At 46.9% G+C, this 18,713-nt stretch overlaps 1 protein-coding gene across 3 annotated transcripts in view; it reads left to right on the top strand.

Annotated features, from left to right (window-relative positions):
- Positions 1-18,713, top strand: part of eng (endoglin) — a 53,023-nt gene that overhangs the window by 2,445 nt on the left and 31,865 nt on the right. For all 3 annotated transcript variants that reach the window (XM_064309557.1, XM_064309558.1, XM_064309556.1), the window contains exon 3: positions 14,354-14,514. In XM_064309557.1, the coding sequence (XP_064165627.1) occupies positions 14,354-14,514 (161 nt within the window). The remainder of the gene's footprint in view (positions 1-14,353; positions 14,515-18,713) is intronic.

The raw sequence follows: 18,713 nt of genomic DNA on the forward strand, positions 1-18,713 counted from the left end.
CACGGAATTAGGCTATCCTGTTTGCGGTCATTCTAAATGATTATTATCGTTTTACGGATTTCAGGTATTGACGCACAGTCCGAGGTCAGGTCGAGTTTATTAGGAATACAGACCCTTCAGAATCTATACAGTAAAATGCCAAGTGTTAATTCAACACTACCAGTGTTAATTAAACTCTAACTCTACTGGAAAGACAGTTGAAGTACCACTGTAAGAGCTGAACTAACACTGGACAGTTTACTGTGTAAAATAAAATAATGACACATATTACCTGATGTTTTTAAGCCTGTCAGGTTATCATGAATTATTACTATATGATGACTGCGTAATTACATTCATAATTAATTCAGCCTGTTTGCTTAATTTCATGTATTTCACGTTTGTCAGCGATGCGCGCGGAGTAGCGTCCTCGTGGGTGCACGTGCAGGAGGCTTGTCGCGATTGTTGTAAGCCAATTTATCCTCCTGAGTACCGGCAGAAAAAAAAAGTTTTAAGTATTTTAAAACTTTTGACATAATGCAAGTGTCTTGGATAACAAATGGAAACAGTTTTATTTTTCATTTTTTATTGAATGCCCTTAGTAGTCGTGCGTATCTTTCAGCATAGCAAAGTATACTGTTCTCCAAGTTAGGTTCCCACAGGGAACAAAAATGAATTGGTGGGTCTGAAAAGGATTTGATAGTTTTTGGCTGGACCGCAACAGCGGGGCCAGCTCTACAAACGCAAATGTCTGTGACAGACTGAGTGACTGACTGAGTGAGTGATGAAGTTACACCATTGGTCGGCCGAGTTATGACGTCACACCATTGGTCAGCCGGTCCAGCCATATAATAGGTTTTGACTTGGTCTTGTTTTTTTGAATTCCGAAACTGAAGCCTTAGTTGCTCAACCAGCCTAATCCATCCATCAACCACTGCATCTGAGTTTGACTGTGTAACTGTGTTGATGTTGGGGAGTCCAGATCGGGTGCTGGGAGTACCTCAGGGACTTGTTAAGTCATCTGCGGCTGTGCCCAGCTTCCTCTACGGCTGCCCAGCGACGGTGCCGCTGCGTCGCGCTTCTGTCTCACGGTCGTGTGCCCCCGCGGAACTCCCGCCCCCCTCCGTCCCCTTCCCCAGCGGCCAGAGCGCCAGTCCTGTGCAGGCAGGAGGAAAAGTACTGAAGCCATTAGGGAGAGGAGGGAGGGGAGCCTGAAGGGGGGATGGGGGGGGCTGGGTGGGGCGGGGGCGGGCGGGGGGGGGGGGGGGGTCACAGAGAGCCACAAGGACTTACATCCTCAGGAAATACAACTGATGGGCTGAGGCTTATATAACTATCTAAGAACAGACAGAGAGAGAGAGAGAGAGAGAGAGAGTTAGAGAGAGAGAGAGAGAGATAGATAGAGGGAGAGAGGGAGCGTGAGACAGAGAGAGAAAACAAGTGAGAGAGAGGGAGAGAGAGAGAGAGAGAGAGAGGGGTTATTACTTTTATTTGGCTGGACACAGGAGGAATGGCGTGTGATTACTTATTACTTTGCTACAGCTTCATTTATCATTACAACGTAAAAAGGAAGAAAACCCTACGCAAAAATTCCAAGTGACGCACACAGACAAAGCACTGTCTGTAAGTCATCAAAACTTGCGAAATCTTGGCCTGCCGTTAAAAGTGATGGGTGGGGAAATGGGGGGGGGGGGGAGCACACAGACTGGGAGATGACGGACGGACTCTTAGAAGGTCCGAAAAGGAAAAAACAAACTGGGGGAAAAAAAAAACTCTCCCTCTGTTGAAAAATGGCGTGTGGAGTCTAAATAAGCCCGTTCCACAAGCCGGCCCGGCCAGACAGGGAGACCCCCAGACGCGACCGCTTGTCGCCCTTGGAGACCGATTTCTATCTGGCGGCGGCAATTAACAATCCGTTTTCCCGACTCGTTCTCTTTCTTTTTTTAGCGGCGAAGGCGGCCTATGGCTGCTCTCGACTGAGTCACGCCACTGCAGAAGGGTTCCGTTCCGGATTTGAATACGATGCAGGATGCGCTTTTTTTATTTTTTATTTTTTTCTCGCAGCAAATGATTGATGCGCTTGTAACTTCCCGCGGGACCGGCTGGATTGAAAAATGCTACCGGTGCCGTTTATCCGAGGGACAGCCGGGGAATTTTTCCACCGCTCGTGAATAGCGCATTCCTGGATTAAAGCGTTTTCCTTCGATAGATAAAAACTGACGAGAAGGCGTCCTGTCGGAACGTGCCCAGCGGTGCAGTCAGAACAAGGATCTAAACTGAGCGCGTTTTGTGTAATGCAGATGTTGTCTACGGAGGAATTTAACTTCCCAGCATCCATCTGTAGTTTCAAATGTCAGTGGCCGGGGTTGAGTGATGTCACCGCTGCGTTAGCCCCACTCCGCTAACTTTCCCGTAGCGCTTTGAAGAACTTAGGCTACCCTCTCTGCCGCACTTGTGCGGGTTGTGCTGGTGGCGGCCCCATCCGCACCCCCCCCGGCGCTGGCATTGTGCCTCTCCAGGTCCCTCAGGCAGGCGCTGGTGGTGAGAGTCCTAAATGGCTCATTAGAATCTGGCTGAGATAACACCCCCCCCCCCCCAGTGGCGAATGCCACCCACTTGTGCCCATACCAGTGGGCAGATAAACGATGCCGCTGTACAGCCTTATCTTAGCTAGCCTGTCATGGCTGCGACCCCCCCCCCCCCCCCCCGCCCCACACACAGAGAACTACTGTACTCTTCCAGGGCTGAAGTCAGCCACTGAGGGGAGGGAACCTTTCCCTCCTCAACCAATCAGGGCTCTCCGCCAATTAGAAGGCAAGAGCACAGCTAGCCGGCACACACAGATGTTGTTTTGAGTATATTTTTTAAACTCTGTTTTTAGTATTCTTTTCAGTATATTATTCATTAGTTTACATAGTACATAACTTTTGCTTCAGTGTTTATTAAAGAGTGTTTTGATTATTTTTCAGTCTTTACTTTAGGCAGCATCTACAATTATTTAATGTGAACATTTTGCATAGAGATTACGAAAACCAACATGGTTAAAAAAACTGGTTAAGCTTATATGAGGAAAGAAAATGACTGACTCCTTATCCTCTGATCAAATCAAACTCCTGTAAAATAGTGGGATGGACAAAATTTACCAAAAGAAATGGCTTTAAAATGCAAACACGTGAAGACACTAAGGTCAAACTGAATACCATATTAACTCTTTGGATAGTAGGTAATTTGGAATGTTTTTTCAGAATTCTATGTCTGTGTTCTAGAATTCAATTACAAGTAGCGATTATGACATCAGCATTAGAATGTTCAGTTAAGAACAATAAATGGTTAAGGAATTACTTGCTGATTAGGTTTCCTAATGACAAACTACCAATCATTTTCAGCAGCCCTGCTTGTGATGACTATTAAACATTATGAAGTCGATGTGGGGATCTAGAAGTTTCCTTAATGTGGCTTAAAGTTCTTAAGGATGTGAATGGTCCAGAAGCAATCTTTATGGAATACTTAGCTTCTTCACAAATGAGGTAGGGTATGCCAGTTCATTCATTCTATTACCATTGGTACTCTGGGACATCCCAGGACATGGGTACAACAGAAATGTACATTTATCAGAACAGAGCCAAAAAATCCACAGCAAATTTACTTGTGTTGAATCACCTCTAACAGTGCTCACATGAGTTCAGTACGAACTATATATTCTCTTTTAGAGTTATAAAAGTAGAGGATATGCACCTTTAATTGAGATTGCTTTAGCTATCAGTCCGATGTACCTCTGTTTATTCTGTAAGTGAAGAAGAAGTGGTAAGAATACTGTTTTAAATATTAGTGCCAATTTACAAATTGACTTTAGTTTATTTTTTCTCGGGTAGTTTGAATTCTGAATTGTGGCCTGCAGTGACGGCTGCTTGGTGGAGGCAAAAGAAGCCAAGATTCCTGTCAAAACGCATCCGAAACGTTTTTTTTATGTTCCATTTTTTTATTGTAACATAATTTAAATACATAAATGCAAAGAACACTTCATGTCATTACTGTTGTCATTTTGACTTGGAAATATTTGGCGAAACGATGCCACCTATAGAACATCATAAATTACCCTCTTGTAAAGTTTGAGTTGCGTACGCAACAGCCATAGGCCTATTTATTGATATTCTCTCGCAAACACAACAGTGTGAGCACTATGAATAGTGATAGTTAGTTGTGCTGAATGCGCAATTAACGTAAACACACATAATTTTACAGTCAAAGGTGTTGTTTAAAACACAGAGTGAATATTTGTTCAATTACCACAGCAGATCTACCTGGATGGACTTCTATTTTTGGGGGAAAAAACACAAGCCATCTGAGAAATCCAAGTGTGGGTGGTGGCTCAGAATCTTGCGGAAATGCGTGTGAATAATCATGCGTTCACTCTCTCTCTTCGTTGCTAACGAGGATGATTGTAGTATCTGCAATACAATGAAAGCGACTTCTGTGCATGCGTATGACGCCGAGAGTTGTTCTGTATTGTTCCCACCACGATGCCGTTTCTGACAAACAGCTCAGTTGGGGTGTAAATATTACAAACGATTACAGACAATCCTCAGTAGCGTGATGGCGTGTGACGGCGCATGGGGACAGAATCTCATGGTCTCCAAACTCTAGGACAGAATCACGACAGAACCAGAACTGGTGACAGAATCAGTGCCACCAAGTATGCAGAATTCAATTTTGTTGACAGCAATAATAATAATAATAATAGTACTAATAACAATAATAATAATAGTGCTAATAATAGTAACAATAATAATAATAATAATAGTGCTAATAATAGTAATAATAATAATAATAATAATAATAATAGTAATAATAATAATAATAATGATGGTGATTATATGGTGGTGGTTTTGGGCGTGAGGGTGCAGGCGAGCGGTAGGTCAAAGGGTAGGGACACTGGGCCCCTCTGCAGAGCTCTGATAAGCTCTTGTTTACCTTCCGCTGGATGGCCAGGCCTCACTCTGCAGCCAAGGAAACTGTGGGACAATAGGTGCGCGGAGTTTAGGCTAGTACTCTCCCCCCTCCACCCGGCCCCCTGCTCTCCCTCCTGCCGCCCCTCCTTAGCCTTGGGCACTTTATTCAGCTTCTCTGTGTGACTCTGACTCAGCTGTGACTCTGATTCCCCTGTGGCTCTGACTCTCCTGTGACTCTGATTACCCTGTGACTCTGACTCTCCTGTGACTCTGACTCTCCTGTGACTCTGATTACCCTGTGGCTCTGACTCCCCTGTGGCTCTGACTCTCCTGCGGCTCTGACTCAGCTGTGGCTCTAATTCCTTTGTGGCTCTGACTCTCCTGTGGCTCTGACTCTCCTGTGGCTCTGACTCTACTGTGGCTCTGACTCTCCTGTGGCTCTGACTCTCCTGTGACTCTGACTACCCTGTGACTCTGACTCTACTGTGGCTCTGACTCAGCTGTGGCTCTGACTCTCCTGTGGCTCTGACTCTCCTGTGGCTCTGACTCCCCTGTGACTCTGATTCCTTTGTGGCTCCTACTCTCCTCTTGCTCTGATTCCCCTGCAGCTCTGACTCTCCTGTGGCTCTGACTCTCCTGTTGCTTTGACTCTCCTGTGACTCTGACTCCCCTGTGGCTCTGACTCTCCTGTGACTCTGACTCCCCTGTGGCTCTGACTCCCCTGTGGCTCTGACTCAGCTGTGGCTCTGATTCCGTTGTGGCTCTGACTCAGCTGTGGCTCTGATTCCTTTGTGGCTCCTACTCTCCTGTGGCTCTGACTGTCCTGTGACTCTGACTCCCCTGTGGCTCTGACTCTCCTGTGGCTCTGACTCCCCTGTGGCTCTAATTCCTTTGTGGCTCTGACTCAGCTGTGGCTCTGATTCCTTTGTGGCTCCTACTCTCCTCTTGCTCTGATTCCCCTGCGGCTCTGACTCGATGGCCCCTCAGTCCCTACTTACCTACCATGGCGTAGTTAAGGTCCAACGGTCTGGCAATGTATAGATTTCTGCCAGTTAGCCATCAATCAAACTCCCCAGCATGGCGGTTTATTAATTTATTAAATTTACGCTTGAATTTTCTGTGAAAAACTCTGACTTAAAACATTAATTTAACCGGGCAGCAGTGCATAGCACGGTGGTTCCCAGCCCTGTTCCTGGAGATCTACCATCCTGCAGGTTTTTACTCCTACCCTAACAGAGCACACCTCATTCAACAGCTAGAAATCCTGTTGAGCTGCTAATTGGTGGAGTCAAGTGTGCCAAAATTAGGGTTGAAATGAAAACCTACAGGATGATGGATCTCCAGGAACAGGGTTGGGAACCAATGCCATGAACCATAGCCAGAAAAAAAAAAGTGAGAGAGGAACGGGTTTCCTTTAAGATACTTTGGAAACCGGTGGAACAAAGACACTTCTGGGAGCCGTCTTTGGGCCCCGAGGAAAAAGCTCGCATTAAAGAGTCGTTAATTTGCAAGGCCACTGATAGCGCGGGGCTGAAATCAAGAGCCTTTGTCTCCGAGCGAAAAAAAAAAAACTCGGCGAAGGAAGTCGACATTTCCAGGAAATACCTCATTGCCCGTGGCTCTCCGAGGCTTCGTGAAAATATAATAACTGCGCTGTCAGTTCCAAGAGGCTTATTAATGGCAGAGGTCTCCGTCTCGCTGACAGAGGAGCTGTCCTGAGGTGGCTGGCCCGAGGTTGCACCCTTAGCCTCCTGAAGCGAGAAGCGGTTCTGCAGCGCAAGTGAACTGGAGGTTAAATATAGCAACTGCTTGCTTTTTTTTAACGGTCATTCACTTCTGCTTTCGGGCGGAAGGTCGAGGTTTTTGTCGTTCAGCGTGAAGCGCGGCGCGGTTCACCGTTTCTGCGGGAACTTTAGACGCTCGGTCTGTTTGCGCGTTCGTCGTGGACCCAGCGAGTTCTGTAAGCGCAGCGCGTCGCCAGTGAGGCCTCGCGACAAAACAGCCTGTGAAAGAAAATCGTCTCCGCTGAACTCCTAGCCGGTGGAGAATTGCGCGGTCGGCGATGACATCGCCCCCATCGATCGGGCGGGTGGAATTTCGGGCCTGCGTCTCGTGCGAGGCTTCGCGGAGGGAGCGGGAGTTCGGGTTTTTACCGTGCCCTGACGGGAGGGAGGCCTTCTGAGCGTCTGTGGGCGGAGCCCCGCTGGTTTGTCGCCGCGTTACCGCAGCGGGAGCGCGTCACGTCAACGCCAGCGCGGAGACAGGTTCTCCGTCGAGGCGTTGGCTTCGGATTAGCGTCAGGCCCTCGGGTTGAACAGTGGGACCGGGGGATGATGAGAGCGCTCTCAGGCAGAGAGCGCATCGAGAACTCATCAGAGACGGAGAAAAGCAGGCCGTTCGCTGTCCGAGCCGCCCTCTGCATCAGCAGCTCCCGACCCCGGCCCTGGAGAGCCGCAGAATGTGCCACATGTCATTTTTATTCATTGCTTAAGTGAACTTGGCTAAAGCGCCGGGTTGCGTTGGACGCTTAACTCGCATCGACTCGTTTCTTGGCAGTTTCTTTGCTTCTCTTTGTCTTTGTTTAAGGTCAAATGAAATAACGAGATGTCGCTATGGTGACGATGCGTCACGCCGCCATCATGTGAACTGAGAATTATCACCTTCACCTTTTTCTGAAGAAAATAAAAAATAAAAACTTAAAGCAGTAGAGTCAGACAGTTCTGCTTTGGCGTTCTTAATTTAGACGGGGAGAAAGCGGGGGAGGGTCACAGGTAGAGACGGGGTCGCAGCCCAGAAAGTGCTTCGGTGGGAGACGGAACCCTCGTTCGTACGCGGCTGGAGAGTCGGACCCCGCCATGTTGGCCTTCGGCGACGTCGGTCGCGGTCAGAGATGTGCGCCGGTGTTCCCCGGCAGGAATGCTGTGGCATAAGCGCTCTTCCTCACGGATCAGTAAATTGGCGGCTCCTCCGATGGGGACAGATAGGGTCACAGTGCTGCCGGCCCACCTCGTCCTCCATTTAACACAGAGGCACTTAGCGGGACGTCGGCACGTCCGGGTCCTGCATGGGTCAGTGTGTGCACATTACCTGGCATGGCCTTAGAGCCTGTCACGCACACTTACGCACACTTACACACATACACACATACACACACACACTACACACACACACACACACACACACACCACACACACACACACACACACTACACACTACACACACCACACACACACCACACAACACCAACTTACACACACACACACACACACACACACACACCACACACACACACACACACACACACACACACACACACACACACACATCACACAAACACACACAATCACACATACACACACAAACACCCACACTTACACACTTACACACACACACCCACACACTCACACCCACCCACACACATACACACACACACACACACACACTCACAAACACATACACACACACACACACACACACATACACACACACACACACACTCACACCCACACACACAAACACATGCACACACAGAGGATGGCCTCAGAGTATTGAAGAGGGGACAGATCAGTGCCTGTGATGGATAGCGCTGTCCCACCCTTTCTGTCATATCAGAACCCCGGCCTGAGCCCCTGGCCATCACTATAGCGTGTAAACACGGCATTTCCTGTTACCACTGGCGACAGGAAGTCAGGGCGCACACCAGGGTTCACAGCCTGGTGTGGTTCAGAACGCTGCGGGGCAGTCTCCCAGCATGCACTGAGGTACTGGGCATGGGGGCTCCTTTCGGTTCCAAAATACAGAAAAAAAAACAAAGATAAATGTGCCAGGTTTTCTCGGAAAGGCAAAGTTTATGATTCCGGTGTTTTTTGCCCATGTAGTGTTTCAAGCACACCCTACACCTCTACTGCGTATCATGGCTAACACGCACGCCAAACAGGCGTTCACCGGGGTAGAGGCTGTGCATTAAATCAAATCAATTTCATTTTTATGGCACTGTTTACAGAAAAAAATGCCACAAAGACACTTTACACAGTAGCAGAAAAAGAGCAAAAACCAGGGCTGAACCCCCAAATAGCGAGCACGTGAGGTAAAGAAGTAAAGGTTGAATGGAATGTAACAGAAATGTAATAAGGGATCTGCCACTGCAAATAAAATGGGTCGAGCAGGTTACAGCTGAGGTAATAAACTAGCTGGAGAATGTCCTCACAAAGCAGCAAATAGAGGAACATCTCATGAAATCAGTGAATACAGGATGTAGTTTTAGCGGGTACAGTGTGGGGGATTATGCCACAGGAACTTGCTTGACAAAACGTGAGAAACAGTCACTAAACTGTAGTTAAGACTCGTCAGCAAGTGTTTATATACATACATTTGAAATGTGTTTTATGAATCATTCATTTTTTTGCATGAGATTCTGTGTCTATGTGTGAAGCTAGAGTTTCAACAAAAACCTACCTCAATACAAAAGCATTTAGTCAGGGCTGCGCAATAAGGTTCGATCAATTTCAGGATTTCGCTCCAACTTCTGCTCTTAATTATTTCATTAGCTCAATGAAATCTTGAGCTGGCATTTACATGAGCGGCAGCTATAGCCGCAGAATGCATGTGTATCCTAAAGATACTGTGCTCAAGCACAGGAGCGAGCCAGCGTAGAGTACGGAGCTGTCAAAACTAAAACCGAGGTTATTGGTTGGAACAAAAACCTGCACGCAGACTCACCCCTCCAGGACCGGAGTCGTGCACCCCAGGTCTAAGCCAAAGGCACACTGCGTGGGTGGAATCATTCTCTAACTGTTTATGGGTTGCTCACCACAGCCTGTGTTTTGAGAACGTTCTTTTGTTCGGCTTTTCCAAACTCGGGAGCCAGTAAATATGAATTATGACGGTGATCTCGAGGACACTGTGACAAAATGGACCTCCACGTGAGTTTGGAAAATCCGGGCGGAGCGGGCTTTGCCGTAGCTGCACCTGGCGCTCGTCAGTCACTCGGACTGGAGCACAATGCGGCGCGCCGCCCCGCTACGGCGATAGCGTTGGTGTGCTCGTCTGTTCTCATCGGCGAGCCCCGGCTCTCTGTGTACGGCGCCCCCGAATCCTTCCCTCGTGCCTGTCACTGATTCCGTCAACGATTGGCCTTGGCTCTTATAAACGAGCTGTGTATTTTTCCTGAGAGGCGGCCTTTCCATTGGACTGGATATGAGAGCGCACATGCTGTGTGGTGATGATAATAATAATAACAATAAAAACAACAATTATAAAAATTATAATAACAATGGTAATAATAATAATAATAACTAGACAATTCCTGCAGAAATTGTGAAGTGTGGTTTCCGCCAACGCAACGTCGACTTTGTGCTGAATAGAGCAAACAGTTTCTGTAATATAAGCAGAGACAGGGTATTGTGTACATGCTATAACATCACGGCAAGGAGTTTATTTGCGACACATATATTCAGAGATAATTTATCCTTTCATCAAAACTTGAAATCTCAGTGTTTCACTCGCGGTATGCGGTGACGAGTGACGGCGAATCACAAAGCTAGCTGACGTGTTCAGAGTGTCTTGGAAAAACCCTACGTCTACACTGCGTGATCACACCATTTAAAAAAAGCAAGACGGGGCTAGGGAGATTAATTTGATTGACTTATGGTTTTGCGTGAATTTCAGATCATTTTTACCACACAACTAAATGCATTTAATTGGGCTGTAATTCAGAGTCTAATCTGTTATCTCTGAGACCAACTCATAGACAGAGTAGCCTATTACGTGTTAGCTGAGCCGAATTTCTCAATTATTATTGAGGACTTCTGGGTATGCCTAAGCCATTTGTTTGTTGATATACCTAGCTGACAGCGTTTTCATTTGTAATTTTTCATTTGGAATACCATTTTTATCGCGTTCACTTCCGCATTCAGCTATATCCTTTCTGGTGGCTAAGTCGCCAGGAAACCTTGTTTGAACAACACAATCCGTGCATGTATGTCTTCGTCAAGGTGTTATATACATTGTGGTATAAATTATTTGAAGTTTACGAATGTGTGTTTTCTGTAATTACGACGAAAGTGGAGATTCTACATTTCCTGTAGATGAAGCCGGTTAAAACTTACTGCATCACGTGTGCTAAGCCGACCAATGCTGTAACTTCACCGTTCACATATGTATGACGTCACATTCCCCATTCATCTCTATGGGAAAAAAATTGGCCATAAAAAGTCATATTTCTCAAAAACCGTGCAGCGAAACTTTCCACAAAGTAATAGCACACGATTCCCAAAGAAGCCGGTCAATTTGACGTATGGCACGTGTATGTGGTGCGAAAACTCTGGGAGGATGCTCTGTAGCGGTCCAAAAAACGGGTGGAAAGATAGAATAATAATAATATGTGCAATAATAGTAGTGTGATTGCCTAAGGCAACCACACTAATAATAATATGTGCAATAATAGTAGTGTGATTGCCTAAGGCAACCACACTAATAATACTGCCTTAATAGTTTAATATATTGTGTTCAATGCACTTTAAAATTACAATAACAATTAGAACAGAAGAAAAGGAAAAAATAATATAAAAAACGTGACTGAGTAATTGAACCGAGTTAATTAGAGTAGTTAATTGAAAGAGGGCTAATGCCATAAAAAAGCACTCAACTGCAGCGAGTACAGGTGGCTACAGGCAGTGCAGACGCGGAGGAACTGAGAGCTAATCTGAGCTTAGCATCGAACCGCTCGGGGAGACGGGCGGTCCGACGGCCCTGGCCCAGGGCCCACAGAGCCCCCCCCCCCCGGCCCGAAGCGCCCGCCCAGCCGCCCCGCACCGACGCCAGCCGCCCCGCGACGCCGCCGGGGGCAGATAAAGGCCCAATCAGAGCCAGCGATCTTTCGGGGGAGGGGGGCGGCCCGCGGTGGAGGCCGAGCAGGAAGTGACACCTGACCCTGGGGCTTCCTGAGGAAGGACAGGGTTTACTTCTGAGGGAAAGCTTACGGGGCCCAGGGAGTTAAATAAAACCTGGAAAAATGAACCAAATACGTAAAGAAATGATTTCATTAATGCTCCCTCCCCCCTCCAGCTCGCCTCCCCCCACCCCTTCCACATTCAGTCAGCACCGGGAGACTGCAGATTTACTGATTTGAATTAGGAGCGGACAGAGGAACACCTACCCCCCCCAACCCCCAATTTAAACTGTGACTGTGGCCCTCAAATCAACACTGGACTATTTTACAGTTTAACTCTGGCCTGTTTTACACTAGCCTGCTTTACACTGACATGTTTAACACGACCAGTTGAAAGCTGGTTATTTATCTTTATGAATGTGAATTGTGCAATCCCTATTATTTTTTGTTCACTTTCATTTTCTTGAAATAACACAGACAAAAAAAGACAAAGACTGTTTATTTGCATAAGGCGCGTTTGAACGAAAAGATCCAGGCACGTAATTCCACCGAAGTAAGGCCAGTTCATTGCATTAGACACAATAACCTGGCCCACCTCCGCGTAGCCCTGTTTAATCGTGTTTACACCACGGCTGCGCTCTGTAATCAGGCCAAACACATGCGCGTCACACCTCCCCTCGTCTCCCCGCACCGCGTACCAATTACAGGCCGAACGCAATGCAGATCCGCGGCCCCCTGGAGCAGTGCAAAACACCGCCCTCTTACCTAGAATCTATAATCTAATAGTTTACCCTCTCAGCAGACCACTCCTCTACAACCCCCCCCCCAGATCCGCTCTGTAATCGCCCCCCTTCCCCAATCGGTATAATGAGGCCCCTCGCTACGGTCGAGACAGCGAGCAGCGAGTCAGTACCCGTCTTCTGCTGCATGCTGAAAACAAGCCTGCACACTGAAAATGTGTCTGTTTACACACCTGCCCATTGAGAACACACCCTTTTACACACCTGCGCATTGAGAACACACCCGTTTACACACCTGCGCATTGAGAACACACCCGTTTACACACCTGCGCATTGAGTACACATCCGTTTACACACCTGCGCATTGAGAACACACCCGTGTACACACCTGCGCATTGAGAACACACCCGTGTACACACCTGCCCATTGAGAACACACCCTTTTACACACCTGCACATTGAGAACACACCCTTTTACACACCTGCCCATTGAGAACACACCCTTTTACATGCTTTCACCCTGAAAACACACCTGTTTACACACCTACTCACTGAGAACACACTCGTTTACACGCCTGTAGACTGATAACATGCTCGTTCACACACCTGCACACCAAAAACACCTGGTTTGTAGACATGGAAAATAATCACACCATCCACTTGTGCATACTACAGCCATGCACTACGGCCAAATCCACAGAGTCCCAGTGTAGACTGTAAACAGGGGGCCCGTGGGACCTTAACTGGTCAGCCATATACTTGCTGGGGGGAGGAAACCCTCTGACTGCTTCCTGTGACATCACAGAACCTCTGCGGCCCTCCAGTGCAGTAGCTACAGAGGAAGTGAAAGTACCGGTGGAATGTTTGTGCTGGATCTCACGCACTGAGAGTGACAGAGGACTCGGCACCAATGGAATGGGCTGACAGTTCTGATTTTGCATACTAGAAATACATGCCCGTTTTGAAGCACTGCTCAGTCTGGTCTATTGCAAACTAAATGGTCAAATGTTTTCTTGAATTACGGTGGGTGCGGATTTGTCTTGCGTAAACGTGCAAAATGTGGTTTGAGGTGTTATCCTTGGTGATAACGGAAGTCCAAAATAACATATTTAGAGAGTCTCTTGGGAAGTTCTCTGAAAACGAACAAGCAGTTTCATTTTCACTAAAACATTTTTGAAAAAAGTCAATCCATTTTTTGAAAGTAAATCTCAGGGAAAGTTTTCAGTTGGAAGAACAAGGTGGAAAAAACCCCTTGTTATGCATCAGTAACTGCCTGTAGCAAGTGAAAGGTCAGCAAACAAATTTACCTTTCGACCGACAACCATCCAGAACCATCCCGTTTTTGATTGTTTTTCCTCATTAGCAAGCTTGCCAAAGGAACTGATAATCACCAGGCTGGTCTCTTTTCAGCTTAATTGTTTGAAATACAATGCCGTGACTGCACCTATGGGCACTTCACATTAAATCATTTTAATTGCGGCAAAGAGTTGGAGCTGCCTTAGTGTTTTTTTCCCGTTGTTGCTTTTTGTTGTTACACGTCTAATGATTTTCCAGGAAAGAGCGCAAAGCTAACACCATTAGAGATGCAATTAAGTTAAGAAGACTCTCCCGCTTGACGGTTGGTGTGTTTTCTCGGTCGGTCCACATGCAAAATTATAGATGAAAAGAAAAAAGGTTGAACAAAGACAAGTGTTGTACCTGCAGCCCCGTTTCCACCATGGGGACTTTTAAGGTAAAAGTGGTGTCTCTCCAGACAAGAGCTGTCCTAACCCAGCCCCCATCCCCCCCTCCTCTCAGTGCCCCAGAAGACCTGTGAGCCCGGGGACGTCCAGTACGGCCATAACGAGTGGATCAGCGTGGTCCCGGGCATGTCCCCAGGGTGCTGGACACACTACACCAACGAGGGGGCAGAGGTGCACGTCCTGAACCTCAGATTCAACCCCAACACCGACAGCAATGTGAGTCAAAGATTATTCTTTTTATTATTATAACTACTACTAGTCGTAGCAGTATTACAGTAGAAGTAGTAGCAATATTAGTAGCAGTAGTAGTAATAGCAGTAGTAGTAGCTGTAGTAGTATTCAAGTGGTAGTATTACAGTTGTAGTACAATATTAGTAGTAGTAGTGTTACAGTAATAGTAGTATTACAGTAGTAGTACAGTATTAGTAGTAGTAGTGTTACAGTAATAGTATTACAGCAGTAGTGGTATTGCAGTAATAGCAGTAGTAGCAGCAGTAGTAGTATTGCAGTAATTGCAGTATTACAGTAGTAGTAGCAGCAGTTGTACAGTATTAGTAGTAGCAGTAGTATTACAGTTATAGTAGCATTGCAGTAGTAGGAGTATTGGTGGTGGTGGTGGTAGTAGTATTACAGTTGTAGTAGTATTTCTAGTAGTGGGAGAAGTAGTGACAACAGTTGTAGTGATCAGCTATAAGAGTCAGAGTAACGGTTTTCATTTGTTTAAGAGATTTGATTGACAGTCAGTTCCATTTTAGTTCAGTCAATTCAAATAATTGACAAATCCTTTTTGAAGGTTTTGGACATTCAAAGAACAAATTTCCTGAACTGAAATGGAATTGACCCCCAACTGTGAGAGACAGGCTTACTCGACAAAATGGATGCTACGCTGTACGAAACACACAGAAAGCAAAAGCCAGTACATGTGTGCAGAACAGCAACACGTCTCAATAAGACAGTCAGGAATAGCCTTCTGCCTCCATTACAACTGCAGGTCAGCTATTCTATGCATTATTAACAGCTTGCGGTATATCGTATTGACTTTGCAAGTATGACCTTTTCACAAGTGTTCGGATGGCTGATCTTTCACAGCCACCACAGCAGTTACGTAAGCTAGATAAAGATTTCTAAAAAGGCAACTTCAAGCACCACTATACACATCACGCATAACTAAATTTCAGTCATGATTGTAAACTAGTTGCTCGGTATCAGTATATAAATCCAGCAAAGAGCGAAGTGTGTATTATATAGTCATAGCTCCGCCAGGATATACGGGGACAGGCCAGAGTTGGGCTATGGGTTATTTCGTCGGCCGCCAGTAGGTGGCGATAGAGAGAGCAGTTGGTATCGACCCGCAGGGAGTGGCGCGGGGCGCGGGCTGGTGATGAGAGCGGGAGGAGAGCCACGGCGGGCTTGCTTTCCGCTCGCCAAGAGTTAGCGATGCGTGCGGGTGTAACGCTCAGGTCTCTGCCGGTCTGTGACGGTGGGGGATAAGGTGTGGATTTCTCTGGAGGGACTGTAAGGTTCAGGTATGCTTGGCTGGCCAATCTGGCCTGGAGAGATGGGGCTTCTGGTAAGGGGCCACCATTCAGGGGTGCAGGACACAAGACTGAAACCTGTATCAGCAGCTCAGTCACCCAATCAGTCAGCCATCAATCTATAAAACAATACACCAGGCGTTCAACTGTATCAGAAACTCAGTCTCCCAATCAGTTAGTCATGCAATCAGTTAATCAGTATACCTATTTGCCAATCACTTATCTGCATTAGCAACTCAGTCACACAATCTATTAATCACTCAGTCAGTCAATCAATAAATCCATACAGCAATCCACTAATCACTTATCTGTGATGTTCTGTGCAAGGACCCAAACGCAGACCAGGGAAATCCAAAAAACGTTGTCTTTATTCAGTCCGAGGTTCGAAGCCAGGTAATCAGAGAGAGGACGGTGCCAAATCGAGTTTCCAAAAGAATTGTGATAAACGGGCAAAAAATCAAAAACCAGAAGATCAGAGCGGCGAAGGTACAAAGGGACAGGCAAAAGAGAAGTCAAAGCAAAGCGAAGGTCAAACCAGAAAGCAAACAAATCAAAAGGGGCAGGCAAACTCGAAGTCGTTCAGAAAGGGTGTCTCGGGAATCTCGATAATCAAAGGCTTACTAAACATCGGCACAGTGAATTCGATCAACGTTCTGACAGGGAGCTGGTGGACAAGACTGACATTTATACACTGGGGAAGGTAACAATCAAGGAGGGGTTAAGTGAGTGAGGGCGGAGTAACAAACAACATCCAGGTGAAGAACATTAGGATAACTAATTAAATGACAGGGGACTGACAAAACGCGGACTGGAATCACATAGATAACAATGATAATAGACGGCCTGGGTTTAGCAGGTAAAAACGCGTGCAGAGAGAGAGAGGTGCAGTCAGAGCAAGAGACAGGTGCAGGCAATTGCAGAACTCAGCGTTAGATCAGGCTAGAAATAAAAGGGGCGGAGCTACAGCGCAGCATGGAAAAGGGGAGAATGGTTAATGTATTAGTATAGTGATCTAAACTATCAAAAACCCAAAACTAGTGTGTGTTAGTCCATTAGTAATATTCACATGTTAGTATATTAATGAGGTTAGTACTTTACAATCTATAAATTAGTAAGGATTAGTAGAAATTAGTAAAACAAGACTGGAAAGAAGGGGTGGAAACCACGAAAACCCAGAACCACCCGAATAGTGAAATCACACAAATACAGGGGAGTGAAGCAGCTCAGGGAACACAGACACAGAGACAGTACTGGGGAGACAAGTGACCGGGAGATACAGACTACAACATTATCTGTATCAGTAACGCAGTCACCCAATCAATTAATCACTCAACCAGCCAGTCAATCAATCAATAAATCAATACACCAATCCACCAATCACTCAATCTGTCAATCAGTCCAACCAAGGCCAACCAACCAAGTTCATTTACAAACAATCAATATATCAAATATTGATATATTCTAGTTTCTACTGTCCTTTATTATGAATTACCAGTGAGTGTTTAACAAAACTGCTTCAGAATAGCAACGCAAATATTTTCTCAATAATTGTAAGAATACTAAGAAATTGTAAGAAACTCGACAGGCAGATTTACCTTCCTTGATCTGATACCAGTTGCAGTTCTTTGAATTTACCCTGGGTGGTGCAAAATTCATCCTTTACACCAATTCATGGCAGCATACAGATGAACTGAACTGAGGTGTCTGTGCACTGCGATAGATTTGAACACGGAAAGGCCAGGGTGAACATAAAAAATGCATGGGCTTGGTAACTACAGCGTGGAATAAAGCTTAACTGGAGCGTTTGTGTACGTGCCAGTTAGAGGTCGGCCATTTTGAGATTAAGGCCAGTTGATTGTCAAGGCAGAGCTCCCCTGTGTGGGCCCTCCCAGTGGGGAGGAACGCAAACACGAGTGACAGCTCCTCCAGCCAATCGGATAACCTGCCGGAAATGTCCGACGCTCCGGGAGGTGGGCGACTCCCATGATGCAAAGGAGTCGTTGCGACCCAGGTCTAAATAGCACCCAATCTAACATGGGGGAGAACCGTATTTCCACCACAAATGTTTGTTTTACTCTACTTTTCTTTCATAAGCAAACCCGGTCAGAGAGCATTCATCTCTCTCTGAGAAACGCGTCGCTCACACAAAACAACCAATATGCTATAAATCACCAAAAGCCACAGAGGGGCGACTGCACATTTGTCAATTTTGTAGCCAAATAAAAACTACATCGTGTTTTGTTTCCCCTTTTCCTCAACCTGCACACGACCAAAAATCGCTCAACACTATTCTGAATCACCCAAGGACCCTGTTCCACCAAAAGATGTGTTTCGCGCGAATGATGTCATTTTGCGGCCACAAGTCGGGGAGGGAATATGAAAGAGCTTGCTTAGCGGCTGCGGCTGCGTTTCGCGGGATCGGTCTTCCGTTGCGAGCGGGGCGTGGCCTCGCGCCTCTGACGGGCGTTTACGCGGCCTGTCCCGAGCCGTTTGTTTTCGACACCGGCGATATTTCATTTCGGGGCAAACGCGGGGGTTTGAACTGAGCGGTCTCTGCGTTTACGCGCTGAAGCTCGGAGGGCCCGAAGGCAATCTCCCCGCGGGAGGCCAGGGGAAAGCACCCCTGCGCACAGCGGGAAAGCGCTAACGTTTGCCCGAAGGCAATCTCCCCGCGGGAGGCCAGGGGAAAGCACCCCTGCGCACAGCGGAAAGCGCTAACGTTTGCCCGAGGCAATCTCCCGCGGGGGGCCAGGGAAGCGCCCTGCGCACAGCGGAAAGCGCTAACGTTTGCCCGAAGGCAATCTCCCCGCGGGAGGCCAGGGGAAAGCGCCCCTGCGCACAGCGGGAAAGCGCTAACGTTTGCCCGAAGGCAATCTCCCC

Source organism: Anguilla rostrata, chromosome 14, assembly GCF_018555375.3.
Source record: "Anguilla rostrata isolate EN2019 chromosome 14, ASM1855537v3, whole genome shotgun sequence".
In the NCBI taxonomy this organism is placed as follows: Eukaryota; Metazoa; Chordata; class Actinopteri; order Anguilliformes; family Anguillidae; genus Anguilla; species Anguilla rostrata.